General features: G+C 39.6%; 1 protein-coding gene across 2 annotated transcripts in view; it reads left to right on the top strand.

Annotated features, from left to right (window-relative positions):
* The window catches only part of LOC126355183 (gamma-glutamyl hydrolase-like), a 91,210-nt gene that overhangs the window by 41,756 nt on the left and 33,022 nt on the right, over positions 1-16,432 (top strand). For both annotated transcript variants that reach the window (XM_050005399.1, XM_050005398.1), the window contains exon 4: positions 3,999-4,228. In XM_050005399.1, the coding sequence (XP_049861356.1) occupies positions 3,999-4,228 (230 nt within the window). The remainder of the gene's footprint in view (positions 1-3,998; positions 4,229-16,432) is intronic.

The raw sequence follows: 16,432 nt of genomic DNA, 5'->3' as shown, positions 1-16,432 counted from the left end.
TTTTTTAAGGCAACATAATGACTTGCATAGTAGAAGGGTCATTCACAAACACAATATCAGACTGAACAAAAGTCTCCCTGTAACTCACACCAGTAGTACACAGTGCCAGAAGAGCACATTTTACCTGGGTTTGCAACTTTTTAACAAACTCCCCAAAAACTTCAAACCATCAGGTACATAAAAAGCTTTTAAAAAATCTATATTGTCATATTTACAGTGCCACTGCTTCCACTCAGGCAGTGAATTTAAGGGCTTGTACAGTATTGCTGCATGTTCAATTTCTTATCCACACTTCACTGAAATATTGAAGCTGAGTACTGATAGAATTGTAATAAATATTTAATTCTTGTATCAGTTACTGATATAATTATAATAAATATTTACTTCATGCATCAGTTTAAGGAATTAATTATGCAAAATATTGGCTCTGAGCACTATAGGACTTAGTATTTGAAGCATTAATTGTTATTCTAGATAAAAAGGACTAATGAACAAAGTAATTAAAATCCCATTTACTTGTGATTTTTCCAAAATTTTGTGAATATCTGAAATTATCCACGTAGGGAAGGAAGTTTGAAATTTAATAGTCATGGGTGACTGGAATTCAAGAGTAGGAAAAGGGAGAGAAGGAAATATAGTAGGTGAATATGGATTGGGGGAAAGAAATGAAAGAGGAACCCGTCTGGTAGAATTTTGCACAGAGCATAACTTAATCATAGCTAACACTTGGTTCAAGAATCATAAAAGAAAATTTTATACATGGAAGAATCCTGGAGGTAACAGATATATTATATAATGGTAAGACAGAGATTTAGGAACCAGGTTTTAAATTGTAAGACATTTCCAGGACCAGATTTGGACTCTGACCACAATCTATTGGTTATGGACTGTAGATTAAAACTGAAGAAACAGCAAAAATTTGGGAATTTAAGGAGATGGGACCTGGATAAACTGACTAAACCAGAGGTTGTACGGTGTTTCAGGGAGAGCATAAGAGAACAATTGACAGGAATGGGGAAAAGAAATACATTAGAAGAAGAATGGGTAGCTTTGTTGGATGAAGTAGTGAAGGCAGCAGAGGACCAATTAGGTAAAAAGACGACGGCTAGTAGAAATCCTTGGGTAACAGAAGAAATAGTGAGTTTAATTGATGAAAGGAGAAAATATAATAAAGCAATAAATGAAGCAGGCAAAAAGGAATACAAACATCTTAAAAATGAGATTGACAGGAAGTGCAAAATGGCTAAGCAGGGATGGATAGAGGACAATTGTAAGGATGTAGAGGCTTATCTCACAAGGGTTAACATAGGTACTGTCTACAGGAAAATTAAAGAGACCTTTGGAGAAAAGAGAATCAATTGTATGAATATCAAGAGCTCAGAAGGAAACCCAGTTCTAAGCAAAGAAGGGAAATCACAAAGGTGGAAGGAGTATATAAAGCATCAATACAAGGGTGATGTACTTGAGGACAATATTATAGAAATGGAAGAGCATGTAGATGAAGATGAAATGGGAGATGCGATACTGCGTGAAGAGTTTGACAGAGCACTGAAAGACCTGAGTCGAAACAAGGCCCCAGGAGTAGACAACATTCCATTAGAACTACTGATGGCCTTGGGAGAACCAGCCCTGACAAAACTCTACCATCTGGTGAGCAAGATGTATGAGACAGGCAAAGTACCCTCAGACTTCAAGAATAATATAATAATTCCAATCCCAAAGAAATCAGGTGTTGACAGATGTGAAAATTACCGAACTATCAGTTTAATGAGTCACAGATGCAAACTACTAACGCAAATTCTTTACAGACGAATGGAAAAACTGGTAGAAGCCAACCTCGTGGAAGATCAGTTTGGATTTTGTAGAAATGTTGGAACACGTGAGGCAATACTGACCTTACGACTTATCTTAGAAGAAAGATTAAGAAAAGGCAAACCTACGTTTATAGCATTTGTAGACTTAGAGAAATCTTTTGGCAATGTTGTCTGGAATACTCTCGTTTAAATTCTGAAGATGGCAGGGGTCAAGTACAGGGAGTAAAAGGCTATTTACAATTTGTACAGAAACCAGATGGGAGTTGAGGGGCATGAAAGGGAAGCTGTGGTTGGGAAGGGAGTGAGACAGGGTTGTAGCCTCTCCCCGATGTTATTCAATCTGTATACTGAGCAAGCAGTAAAGGAAACAAAAGAAAAATTTGGAGTAGGTATTGAAATCCATGGAGAAGAAATAAAAACTTTGAGGTTCACCAATGACATTGTAATTCTATCAGAGACAGCAAAGGACTTGGAAGAGCAGTTGAACGGAATGGACAGTGTCTTGTAAGGAGGATATAAGATGAACATCAGCAAAAGCAAAACAAGGATAATGGAATGTAGTTGAATTAAGTCGGGTGATGCTGAGAGACTTAGATTAGGAAATGAGACACTTAAAGTAGTAAAGGAGTTTTGCAAAATAACTGATGATGGTCAAAGTAGAGAGGATATAAATTGTAGACTGGCAATGGCAAGGAAAGTGTTTCTGAAGAAGAGAAATTTGTTAACATCGAATGTAGATTTAAGTGTCAGGAAGTTGTTTCTGAAAGTTTTTATATGGAGTGTAGCCATGTATGGAAGTGAAACATGGATGATAAATAGTTTGGACAAGAAGAGATTAGAAGCTTTCGAAATGTGGTGCTACAGAAGAATGCTGAAGATTGTATGGGTAGATCACATAACTAATAAAGAGGTATTGAATAGAATTGGGGAGAAGAGGAGTTTGTGGCACAATATGACAAGAAAAAGAGACCGGTTGGCAGGATATGTTCTGAGGTATCAAGGGATCACCAATTTAGTATTGGAGGGCAGTGTGGAGGGTAAAAATTGTAGAGGGAGACCAAGAGATGAATACACTAAGCATATTCAGAAGGGTGTAGGTTGCAGTAAGTACTGGGAGATGAAGGAACTTGCACAGGATAGAGTAGGATGGAGAGCTGCATCATACCAGCCTCAGTACTGAAGACCACAACAACAACATCTGAAGGTGGGAGCAGACACAATCCTGGCTTTTGCTGACAATATTGTTCTTCTTAGTGACATCGTGGAGAAAGTATGCACTGATTTCTGAACAATCCAAAGAAATTTGGGCTGGTGGTGAGTGATGATTAAACCAAATATTTTGCACTCGTGCTGTCAAGCTCTCCTTCCTTCCATGATTGATTGGAATACCTTTGAATGAGTTCAAGAATTTAAGTACATGGGTCCGATACTAATGAAAGTGGAGTGATGAAAGATGCACATCAATGAATGATAAACACTAATCAAATGTTCTTTAGCCTGAACAATTTATTCAAGTCACAACTGATATCACAGAAGAATAAGATCCAGCTGTACATGGCTAGTAAGACCAGTACTTTCAAATGGTTGTGAACTTGAGCATCGTCAGCAACAACTGAAGAAACAATCTGTGTCTTCGAAAAGAAGGTATTTCAAAAGATCTGTGGACCTGTCTACAGTACCATGGAAGGTAAATGGGAATGAGGAAAGATAGAAGACTTGTGCCAGTGGTTGGAAAAATGATACATTGGCCAAATATTAGGGTACGAGAGGCTGCAGTAGTTGGGTCACATCCTTGAAGCTGATACATCTCTACCATACTGTATACTCCATTCTCAGTTTGCTGGGAAATGCCCAAGGGGACATCCAAGGATGTGATGGAAGGATCAAGTATTAACAGTCCTTAAAGTAGTGGAGCTGAGAGCAGTGGAAGCTGAAGCTGAAGACTGGCAATCATGGACTGTCGTCTGCAGTAGATATCTCCTCTGTTGAGACTGACTTACCTCCATTGTCATTGTGCATTTGTAGTGTTCTTTTGTATTTTTTGATTGTTTTTTTTCCTCCTTTTGTAGTGTGGTTATTTCTTTTTTCTGCTGTAGGCCTTAAATGCCTGTTAATGTGCTAAATGGTGACGGTGATAATGGTGGTGGTGGTGGTGATCTGAAGATATGTATTGTGTGCTTGCAGACTTCTGCTTCCTGGTGGTGCCTCATATTTTACGAATACTGATGGCTATGCAGCAGCAGGAAAAATCTTGTACAATTTAACCGTTGGTTTAAATGAAAATGGTGATTATTTTCCACTTTGGAGCACATGTTTGGGATTTGAACTGATGCTCTATTTAGCAGCTGGTCAAAGAGAACATCGTTGTTCCTGTTCTGCAAATGATGTTGCTCTTCCTCTAGAGTTTACACATGGTGAGTAATCTGTTAATGACCTGTTCTTGAAACTTGATGTGATCCCTTTGTTGAAATGTTGGAATTGTAAATTGTAAATGCATAGCATATTTCATTGTGACTGCTGATTGACACGTTGTGCACAGTTGAGCATGATAGTTGCATTGCTGACAACGGAGCATATTCTGCGGGAATGCTAAATCATCTTTTTGAGTGAACTATCCAGTACATTACATAATTTGTGGTAAAAATGTGGACTTTTGTTAATTATGTATCTTAAGAATAAATAACACACAAATTTATTGTAGCAACAGATGTGTGACATATTGTGACAGAGTGTTTCGATGGCGTGGAGTGGGCACAAGATTCTCTTTGAAGCTGGATGTCTCTGTAACAGAAGAAAGCAGTCCATGGATATAAATGACCTTTATTGTATATTATTTACTATCATTCAGTCTTCTTGACCATGGGTGTTCATCTCTGGGACCTTGGCAGGTGTGAAAAATCAATGCTGCAGCATCTCCTGCCACAGCTGTTTTTGTATTGCTGTCCTAGCTAGTCAGCAGCAGCACGTAATGAGTGCCCACTGATGCTGTGTCAGTTCCTGTGGATGTGTTGTGTAACTGAGTCCATAACAGACATAGCTCTGGCGTCTACTGTTGTCCCAGGGAAGTCATCTAAGTGACAGTAGGGTGACATAGTGCCCCAAACTCCACATTGAAGGATGGACAGCTATGACTCGCTGTGTCATGTCCCAGAGGCACAGGATGGGGGAATCGTAGTTCACATGGAAAGTGACTGGATTCTGTTGAGAAGTCCCACAGTGGTGGCTGAGCACAGGGCTGCCAAGAGCCTGAGTGATCAGGTAACAGCTGAGTGTTTGAGGCCTGGTGATGATGTTGGCAGCTGTGCCAAAGGTACTGGTGTTGTCTACACAGCAGCGTCTCACACAGGGTTGGTGTCACAATGTACCCCAACTGCCCGATGATGACTGGCTGCCCCAGTGGGTATAAGTACTGATGTCAGGGGGCTGATTATGCAGAAGAGGTAGTAGTGCCACATTCTTTCATTATGTGGAAGCTTCTCAAAGAATGGTCATTGTCCTAGGACTTGGTCATCGTCTTTTAGAAATAGAACAGAGAATTTAAGTGGCTCATTGCTGAGGGTGCTGTATCAGCATAGATCATTGACCACAGCAGTCAGTACCTGGAACGTGACACTGAGCTACAGGCACTATTTGATTCATTACAATATGTTCTTCAGTATGTAGGGTGCAAGTGGATGAACTGTTCAGAGGCAGCTAGCTTGTGATATTGGAAATGAAAAGTTTACTTTGAATAGAATCCACATCTGTAACTCTTTTTCTTGTTTAAAATTATGATAGTCATTTGTTAATACAGTGTTCAGAATTATCTTCTTTGCTACGGTCTCCTCAAATCATAAATAAGAATAAATGGTTTAGCATCCTATTGCTGATGAGACTATTGAAGAAAGGGCGTTCAGTTCACTCCACTTTGCTGAACATTCTCCTTCATGATGGGATTTGTGGAACAGAATGAGCCGATGACAAATTGAATTTTGTTGTGACCATACCCTTTGTGTACGCTGCCTTTAAAAATTTGAAGGTGATGTTTATTTTTGTCGGCCCATCATAAACATTCATGTCATACAGTCTACAAACAACAGAAAAACAAGCATTTAATTACATGGTCACATCTTCCCGAGTTTCAACAACAATTAATTTGCCGATAGCAGATGTAAATGTTGTCTCATTGCAATTCAACTATCTTGGATTGCGTCATCCACCTTTACTCATTTTCACAGTACCCGTTGACATCAGACTCTCAAGTGTGGGATTGTCCATTATATACATATGAGGCAGGGACATGTGAGCTTCATTGGCTTACATTTGGTGTTGACAACTGCACAACTTATGTGTTAATTACATTGTTTTCCACGAGGTACTGCTGTTTGTGTGATTTATTTGCTAATTAGGGAGACTGTTGACCATGAATACACTGATAATTATCAAAACAAGTAATAATGGAACACCTTGTACAATAAATTATTTTTTCTCAGCTCTTTTTTATCAGATACTTATTAAGATTTTTTTACTGACATTTCTGTTTAATCATTTTAATATGCTGGGGCCCTATATTTCTTGTCTTATCTATTCAGTCAGCTAGTTAACTATCTTTACACCATAATACAGAATACTAGAAGACACAATTTACAGGAGGATTATTTTTGTGTGTTAAATTGTGGATGTCCCTTATAGATACAGTACTATTCAAGATATTATAATTCTGTTTCTACCCATATGAATTCTAAGAAGTTCCTCACTGATTGACATACAGTGTTTTGTCAAAGCTTTGTTGATTATAACAGTGAAATAGTATAGGTTAGTGAAAATAATCAATGTTTGAAAATATAAATGAGTAGATAAAAAAATCTTATCTCCAAGTGGTGGCAGGAGAACACTGATATTAAAGATGTGGACGTGTGCAGTCTTTCAGCAGCTGACACGGAGTTTTTCATAACTCTGCAGATTGAAGCTGGTGGCATTACATGTGCTTGGTTCTCAACACCTATCATCATCTTTAAAGGTTTCCAGCCCTAGGCTGGGCCCGTTTTGAAAATGAGCCTTGCCACCTAGTCCTGTTTTCCCACAATCTTTCTGTGTTCACTCTGGTCCAGTTCTCGCCTCTTTTTCAACACACTCCTGCATCCTTTCAGCCTTGTATACCTTGGTCTCCCTCTTCATCATTTTCTTTGCACCTGCATTTCACATATCTTCTTGGGAATCCATCTTGTTTTTCATTTTCTTTAAGTGCTCATACCAGCTTAGTCTTGATGTTTCTGTACTGCTCTGTGAGTGTTGCTCTTCCACTATTTCCCTTACACTTTCATTCTTTATCCTGTCTCTTCTTTTTACTTCTATCATACTTCTGAGGAATTTCATTTCATATGCTTGTAACCTGCTTTCATCTTTCTTCATTACCCATGTTTCAAATGCATATGTCAATATGGGAATGTAGTAACTTCTGTATACTACTACTTTGCTTTTTTGTGAAATGTCTTTGTTCCACACCAAGCTTCTAACACTTCAGACAAATGATTCTACCTGTTTGCCATGTTCACTGGTACCTCTTTCATTTTTTCCCATTTTCCTGTATCACACTTCCCATCTACTTGATTCTTTGCCACTTCTACCATTGTTCACCTCCAATCCTTATTCTGCCAGTTGTCTACCTGTATCTTCCTTTCTGTTGTAGTCAGTATCTAACTTTTGTTTACATTAAACTTCATTATACACTGTCTCACAGTTTCTTCCCAAGCATGCAGCTGTTCCTGAATCTCCACCTCCCTGATTCTCCAGATCACCAAGTCATCTACAAGCACCATTACTTTCATCTTGTCTTCTCCAGTTTTTTCTCCCACCTTAGTCCTTATTTCATCCAAGACCATGATGAAGACCAAGGGTGACAATGTACTGCCCTGTTTCACAGCATTTCTTTGCTGGAATCAATCTGTCCTTTCATTTCCCTTTTTCACACAACTCGAACTTCCCTGGTACATTTGCACCACTCTTGTTTCTTGTATCTTTTCCCACTCCATTGTTTTCTAGTGCTTTCCTGACAGGTCTTATACAGATGCTATTAGATGTCTTTTTTGTATCAATGTCTTCCCCAAATTTGTAGTGGCACTCCTGGTGCCATTTCACTGCAAATATGTCAACAGTTGGCCTCCCAGGTTCCTCTCTCAATTTGTTCTTGACACTTGTTTGGATTCTTGCCATGCACTTGGCCTAAATTTACATTAATTTCTGTGGTTTTAGCTTTTATTTTCAGTTACTATTTCTTTTCTTTTATTTTTTTGACCTGTCTCTTCCACCCCTTCCCTCCTCACCTGCCTCCTATGTGTAATTCACTTAGTTTTCTGCTCTTATTGATACTTACATGATGTTTTTCAGTAATCTCAGTGTTGCTTATTACCCTGTCTTCCATCTTTAAGTTCTCAAGTTTTCAAACCTCATCCAATGCAGGCAACAACGATCAGTCTTTCTGTCTCATCCTGTCCAGTAAACTCTCATTACCCAGGGTTATGGGCGACTTTTCTGTAACTCTCCCATTTCCTTAAGCTCAAAACTCCTTTTACTTCATCCTTCTACCTTTTCCTTCAATCCTTCTGCCAGAAGAAGGAACCATTGGCTCCAAAAGATTGCAAATTTCCATATCTTTTATATGTTTTCTCCTGCCACCCCTTGGTGAGTAGATTTTTTAAATCTATCCAGTTATATTAAACAGGATAGGTTACTATTCATCATGTAGATGAGCTTTGGAGTGGCATAAAGGCACATTTAAAGTGCATTTAAAAGTTAACAAAGCTCTTATTCCTGTCCTTTTACCACCCAGTGCCCTGCTCGTCACTGTTGTCACCTTCCTCTGCATTAACATCCCCAGTATCCATGACCTTGCTGGCATTGGACACTACCTTTCCCAGTGCCCAACTGACTCCAGACCTACAGCCTCCTTCCTGGTCAACATGACCGCTGTATTGTCACTCAAGAGTTACTTCTGGTTTGGAAGCATCACCTATGACCAATTCTGCAGTGCTGCTGTGGATGCCCATATGGCACCATCTTATGCCTCCCTATTAACATGCCATCTAGAGGAATTTAACCACCCAGAACCCCAAAACCCTCACCTGGTTCAAATTCATTGATGATATCTTTATGATTGGACTGAGGGTGAGGATATCCTATCCACACCTTCTCTATTCACTTAATTTGGTCCTCCTCAGCCCAACAAGCTACCCTCCTCGATGTTGACCTTCACTTCATGGAGAACAACACCTCTGCCCACATCAAACTTTCCAATGACAACAATACCTCCCTTTCAACAACTGCCACCCATTCCTCACCAAGAAGTCCCTTCCATATGACCTAGACACCCATAGTCATTGCATCTGTGGTAATGAGCATTCTCTGTCCAAATATGCCAATTGTCTCACTGGGCTTTGCAGATCAAAATAAAATTCTCTACCTTGCCCAGAAACAGTTTATCACCTACCATCAGGCAAATGACTACTGATCAGCCACAAAGGTTCACCCTCTTCAGGACTAAGTACCACCCAGGACTGGAACAGCTGAATAACATTCTCCTCCCATCATTTCAGCTGACTCTCATCATGGTATCCACCCTACTATTGTCCCCATCTCTCCGACAGTGGTGTACGACCACACACCCAACCTATGCAATATTATTGTCCATCCCTATTCCTCCCATGCTTCCAATCCCTTGACCCAAGGCTCATATCCATGTAATATCTCTAGAAGCAAGACTTGTCCCATTGTCCCAGGCATTTCCTAAAGTTTATCCGACATACTTGTGTGACATCATCAAATAACCATTTATTGGGTGTTTAACTGCAAGACTGTTTCTACACTAATCAAGAACAAGACTGTGTGCATCAGAAAAATGGCATAAACTATACAAGGTGTTACCGAGCGAGGTGGCGCAGTGGTTAGACACTGGACTCATATTCGGGAGGACGACTGTTCAATCCCGCATCCGGCCATCCTGATTTAGGTTTTCCGTGATTTCCCTAAATCACTCCAGGCAAATGCCGGGATGGTTCCTATGAAAGGGAATGGCCAACTTCCTTCCCCATCCTTACCTAATCCGAAGAGACCGATGACCTCGCTGTCTGGTCTCCTTCCCCAAAACCAACCCAACCCTATACAAGGCGTTACCGCTATTATCATCTTTTACACAAATCACATTAAACCACTACTTTTTACACTGTACCCCATCAGTCAACAAGGTTTGGAGACTGGAGTAATAAAAAAAATAGTAAAATGTTAAGATGTTGGTTTTAATCTTTCAAGTGTTTCTATATAGAATGCCCCCACTTGAGTACAATACATATTACATTCATTCAAACATGTAAAACTGTCAGAAAAATCCTTTGGGATGTTGTCCAACTCATGTGTAACATTGGCTTGAATATCACTTATGCTGTCTAATTATTGACCCCTCATGTGAATTCTGCACTGTGTTATTTTATGGTAGTTTGTATTTATAACATCAAGTCTTATCATCTGTGATGATTTTACCCAGAAAAGAATTGTCTGTGTTCTGCTTTACAATCAATTTGTGGCAGGTGATCACGAACAGCAATTGTTCAGGAGTCATGGTTTATGGGACAAACCTTGCACACACTTTTCCTTTATTCAAAACATTCAAGATAATGTCTTGAACACTTGATTTAGAGATGTTGCTCCAGGCTGCATGTCCACTTAACACTCCATGCTCACAACTGACTGGTTGAATGCACATTTGTTATTTACAGCTGTTGGTTCTAGATGCTGCGTATGGTGTCTAAATGACAGATGAGTCTGTTGGTGGGGGGGTGGGGGACAGATTCATAGGTTGTATTTTTGTGTCATAGTGTCAGAGATCATAAGCTACATAATAAGCATCATTTGCTATCTGAGTGAATGACTCAATTATAACACAGCCATATGATTTAAGCAAGGGGATGGAAAATTTATAGATATACAAGCATGTTTAAGTAAGAATATGTGTTAAAGCCTGTGTGTTCCTGTTGTGTAATGTGAATAGTGATTATACCGTTACCACTGTGCTGTGTTGTCCCTATCTTCTGTATTAAGATTTGATATTTGTAGTGCATTCATGTTAAGAATAAGTAATGTATATTAGCAAATCATTATGAGTAATGCATTTTGAACTAGTTTTACCAGTGCAACCAAGTAGCCCTTTCATGCCATTCATTTGGAGGATTTTGGGATTACCTGAATATGTTAGCACAAATATCTTACAGTTTTATAATGTAGTTTGCAATGTTGTACTTTCTGTAATGTACCAGTGCATGCATACATCTTAATTAATTTATTAATACAATCAGTGTATGAGCAGTGTTGTGAAGGATGGTTTATACAGTTTTGAAGCTCATATTCAGTATATTTGGTACAACGTACAGTGGAACCTCACATAGCGAGCGTAATTCATTCCAGAATCTTATTCATAGTGTGAAACACTCATTAAGTGAAACAGATTATCGCATGTAAATTAATGTAAAATATGATAATGCGTTCCACTGTAATACTGTGTCCTGCCCGCGACGTAATAATGTACTATTTTCCTTTCCTATCAAAATATCAAAAGTTAAAGATATAATTTAATCTTTGTGCCAGTTAACTGCACTGCAAGTCAGCGAATATGTACACCCAGGATAACGAGAATGGCATAGCATTATTACCTGTATTTTGTCCTATATAAGAATGCGTGCTCATCTTTTCTTTCTCTCTCTTTAGTCGCGCCCCTTTTTGACAGCATCTTACACTATCAGACTCCTATATTCTTCCATTTTGTTTCAAATGAACTGAAATTGTATTCCTGTTAGGAATTTGTTTAGTTGTGTCATTATTATCGGCAATTGCGATTATTGAAATTACTTTACTATGAATATTTTTCTTTTGCTCCAGAATTGAGCTGAGATTACTATAATTTCTACATGTTTTGCCGAAATACGGCACAATTCTTTATTTTGTTCAAAACTGTGAGATTAGTGTTTGAGATGTCAGATGTCTGTATAAAAAACTTATTTTGTGAAATAATAATTGCTTAATTTGGCATTTGCACTTTCATTTCATAGTAACAGTTATCACTCCCCAATTTATAAAATGTTACAGATTTTGCTTTACTACATACCCACGAAATTAATTTAGAACTGATCTGAATTTTCTCACGAGGAGAGAAGACATTTTTCCATTCCCCTGAGATTTTAAGATTGCAAACTAAGCAATTTTCCAGCACATTAAAAGTCTACTGATCTTCACTTCAAACAACAAAAAAGGTAAAAAAGATTAAGAAAATTGATTTGTGTATGAGAATGAGATATTTAAATTCATTTTACTTTTCATTTATTAGCTATCCTTCTAACTAATCAATTATTGATTACACATTCAAAAACAATTAACTAACTTATTAATTATATATTATTATTTATTCACACAGTAAAAGTACTAAAGTTTTATCTTATTCATACCATATATTCAAAGAAAATTATGCATACAGTATTATATACCTGAGTACTCATGATACATAACTTATTATTTTTACTAGGAAGCTGTCTGTAGTGATTTGTTTCTGCCAACACTTCAACATTCTGCGAAAATGCGACACAGCATATCATCAAATAAATATGTAACATGCATAGCTGCTCCTTTATTTGGGGTGACGATTTTCAGTGTATGATGCAACCGAATCCCATGCTTTCAGCATTTCTCTTATTGCGCCAGAAGATAACTGCTTTGTTGTTACTGCCTCCTCCTCCTCCTCCTCCTTTGAACTCCTCTCCACGACTTCCTGCTGTGAAACACTTAGCAACTGAATAAGTTCTTCGATGGCCATTTCTTGGCTGTGATCTCCTTCAAATTCATCGATATCATTGTTATCCACTTCTAGTCCAATGCTCTTGGCCAAAGACACAATCTCATTTCATAGGTACTAACTCAGAAGCCTCAGAATCACATTCGACAATGCATTTCAGCCAAAGCTTCTTCCAAGCAGAATTGAGTTCTCTTGGAAACACCTTCCCACTCCTTTTCAATCATCTTGATGCAGGAAACTATGTTGAAGTGATATTTCCAAAACTCTGAGAGTGCGATTGGTAGGTTCAGTCAACTCAAAGCAATGCTTGAAGAGTGCTTTCTTTAGTGTAGAGCTTGTTAAAGTTAGAGATAATCTTCTGGTCCATAGGCTGGAGTAATGGTGTGGTGTTGGGAGGCAGAAATTGGATCTCAGTGAAATGAAATTCTTCAAGGAGGTGGTCTTGTAGGCCTGGAGAATGGACAGGAGCATTGTCCATAAAAAGCAAGACATGGAGTGGCAGATTTGTCTCAAGAAAATATTTTTTTATTGAAGGACCAAATGACTTCATTGATCCAATCACAAAAATATCATGTGTCAGCCAAGCCTTATTGTTGGACCTCGGTATCACATTTAACACGATATTCTGGACTTTACACCCCTTGTAGCCTTATGGAGTTTCTGAATGGTAAACAAGTAGTGGTTTAATTTTCAAGTTGCCACTTTCATTGGCACAGAGTAGCAGTGTCAGACATCTTTCATTAGCTTATGACCATGCAGTGTATTCTCCTCTGCTGTTATAAAGTTACGCATTGGTGTCTTTTTTCCAGAATTGACCCGTCTCACCACAGTTAAAAACCTGTTGTGGCAGATAACCCTCAGAAGCTACGAGCTCCGGATGAACTTCTCTGATACCTTTGTATCAGAGCTGGATGCTTCATTGTACTTCACAATGTTGTGGATGCTGTTTCTTCCCTTAAACTTCTTGAAACACCCAGTTTCTCTTAAACACTTTTTCGGCCGCTGATGATCCTGGCATCTTCTTAACAAGATCGGTGAAAATCACTCTCACCCTTTCACAAATGGTGTTCTCATTAATAGTGTTGCCTTGCAATTGCTTTCCATTTATCCATATAAGGAGCAACATTTCAGCATCATCCTGAATATGAAACCATTGTTTAGATACTATTGTCACTCCCTTTTAAGCATCTATCTCTTTCATCTTGTCCTTGTTCTTGAGGATAGTGCAAATATTTGATGTTGACTCATTGTATGTGTGTGTGCTAAATCAGCATTGCTCACACAATGTTCAAAGTTTTCAATGATTCTATGTTACATTTCTAAGATAATTTTCTTTATATATATGGATATGGTGACCATGCAGCTCATTAGAATGAAATTACAACAAAATGAATACCCCTGGCTGCATACAGGCGTTGATATAAGTCAACAGGGAGAGTTGAAATTGTGTGCCCCGACCGGGACTCGAACCCAGGATCTCCTGCTTACATGACAGATGCTCTATCCAACCCGAGCCACCGAAGACACAGAGGATAGTGTGACTGCAGGGTCTTATCTCTGGCACACTTTCCGTGAGCCCCACATTCGCAACTTATTGTCCCGCACTATATTCATATTGCCCCTGCCCATTATACTCATTACTTGAGGCTTTACTGCTGATTCCCATAAGAGTTCGGGCACTGTTTGCGCATCTGCACAGAAGAAGATGGTCAAATAGCCGGTGAGCCTTAACTATATATATATATATGCTGTGACTTACCAAACGAGAAAGCACTGAAGATAGACACAATAAAAAACACACAAACACACACACAAGTTTCAAGCTCTTGCAACCCATGGTTGCTTCATCAGGAAAGAGGGAAGGAGAGGGAAAGATGAAAGGATGTGGGTTTTAAGGGAGAGGGTAAGGAGTCATTCCAGTCCTGGGAGTGGAAAGACTTACCTTAGGGGGAAAAAAGGACAGGTATACACTCGCACACACACACATATCCATTCGCACATATACAGACATATGTAAATTCAAAGAGGTTGGGCAGAGCTGACAGTCGAGGTGGAAGTACAGAGGCAAAGATGTTGTTGAATGACAGGTGATGTACAAGGGGCAGCAACTTGAAATTAGCGGAGGTTGAGGCCTGGTGGGTAACAGGAAGAGAGAATATATTGAAGGGCAAGTTCCCATCTCCGGAGTTCCGATAGGTTGGTGTCAGTGGGAAGTATCCAGATAACCAGGACAGTGTAACACTGTGCCAAGATGTGCTGGCCGTGCACCAAGGCATGTTTGGCCACAGAGTGATCCTCATTACCAAAAAACACTGTCTGCATGTGTCTGTTCATGCGAATGGACAGTTTGTTGCTGGTCATTCCCACATAGAAAGCTTCACAGTGTAGGCATGTCAGTTGGTAAAGCACGTGGGTGCTTTCACATGTGGCTCTGCCTTTAATCGTGTACACCTTCCGGGCTACAAAACTGGAGTAGGTGGTAGTGGGAGGATGCATGGGACAAGTTTTACACTGGGGGCGGTTACAAGGGTAGGAGCCAGAGGATAGGGAAAGCAGTTTGGGGATTTCATAGAGATGAACCAAGAGGTTACGAAGGTTAGGTGGACGGCGGAAAGACACTCTTGGTGGAGTGGGGATGATTTCGTGAAGGATGGATCTCATTTCAGGGCACGATTTGAGGAAGTCGTATCCCTGCATTCAGAGTCTGATCCAGTCCTGGAAAGTATCCTGTCACAAGTGGGGCACTTTTGGGGTTCTTCTGTGGGAAGTTCTGGGTTTGATGTGATGAGGAAGTGGCTCTGGTTATTTGCTTCTGTACCAGGTTGGGAGGGTAGTTGCGGGATGCAAAAGCTGTCTTCAGGTTATAGGTGTAATGGTTCAGGGATTCAGGACTGGAGCAGATTCGTTTGCCATGAAGACCTAAGCAGTAGGGAAGGTACCGTTTGATATGGAATGGGTGGCAGCTGTCCTAATGGAGGTACTGTTGCTTGTTGGTGGGTGCAAATCCTGTGCCACTTTCCTCGACATTGACCTTCATCTGTCCAGTGGCCAGCTTCACACATCCGTCCTCATTAAACCCATGCCTACTAATGAGTATAATGGGCATGGGCACTATGAATATAGTGCGGGACAATAAGTTGCGAATGTGGGTCTCACGGGAAGTGTGCCAGAGATAAGTCCCTGCAGTCGCACTATCCTCTGTGTCCTCTGTGGCTCAGGTGGATAGAGTGTCTGCCATGTAAGCAGGAGATCCTGGGTTTGTGTCCCGTTCGGGGCACGCATTTTCAGCTGTCCCCGTTGACTTATATCAACACATGTATGCAGCCAGGGGTATTCATTTCATTGTAATTTCATAATTTTCTTTCTCTTATGATTGTCTTTATGTGGCCTTATCTTCAGGGACATTTCTAAGGAGGTTATTAAAATTTGCACATTTGAACACTTGTGTAGAAATATGTGTGATCATGAGCTGCAATAAGATGGTAGCGGAAAGAATGTTTAACCCAGACTGCGGTACGTACTGAAGATATTGTTCATATGCCACTGCCAACAGTGAGTGTTTCCCCTGGTGCACATGAACGGCTGGTGACATCACACTAAATAATCATCACTCGTTATGGGAAACATTGCTCATTATGCAAGTCATTTTTTTTTACAATTTATTTTGCTTGTTAAGCGAATTGCGCATTAAGGGAGATGCTTGTTAAGTGAGGTTCAACTATATACATCTGTAACATGCTATGTATGTGATTATTACTGTTAGGTTTGCTAGAAGTAATGAGTTTGCAAGCTACTCTAAAGTCTTTTA

The sequence above is a fragment of the Schistocerca gregaria genome, chromosome 3 (assembly GCF_023897955.1).
Source record: "Schistocerca gregaria isolate iqSchGreg1 chromosome 3, iqSchGreg1.2, whole genome shotgun sequence".
NCBI lineage: Eukaryota > Metazoa > Arthropoda > Insecta > Orthoptera > Acrididae > Schistocerca > Schistocerca gregaria.
The sequence above is the reverse complement of the archived record's forward strand: the minus strand, read 5'-3'. Positions and strand labels throughout refer to the sequence as shown.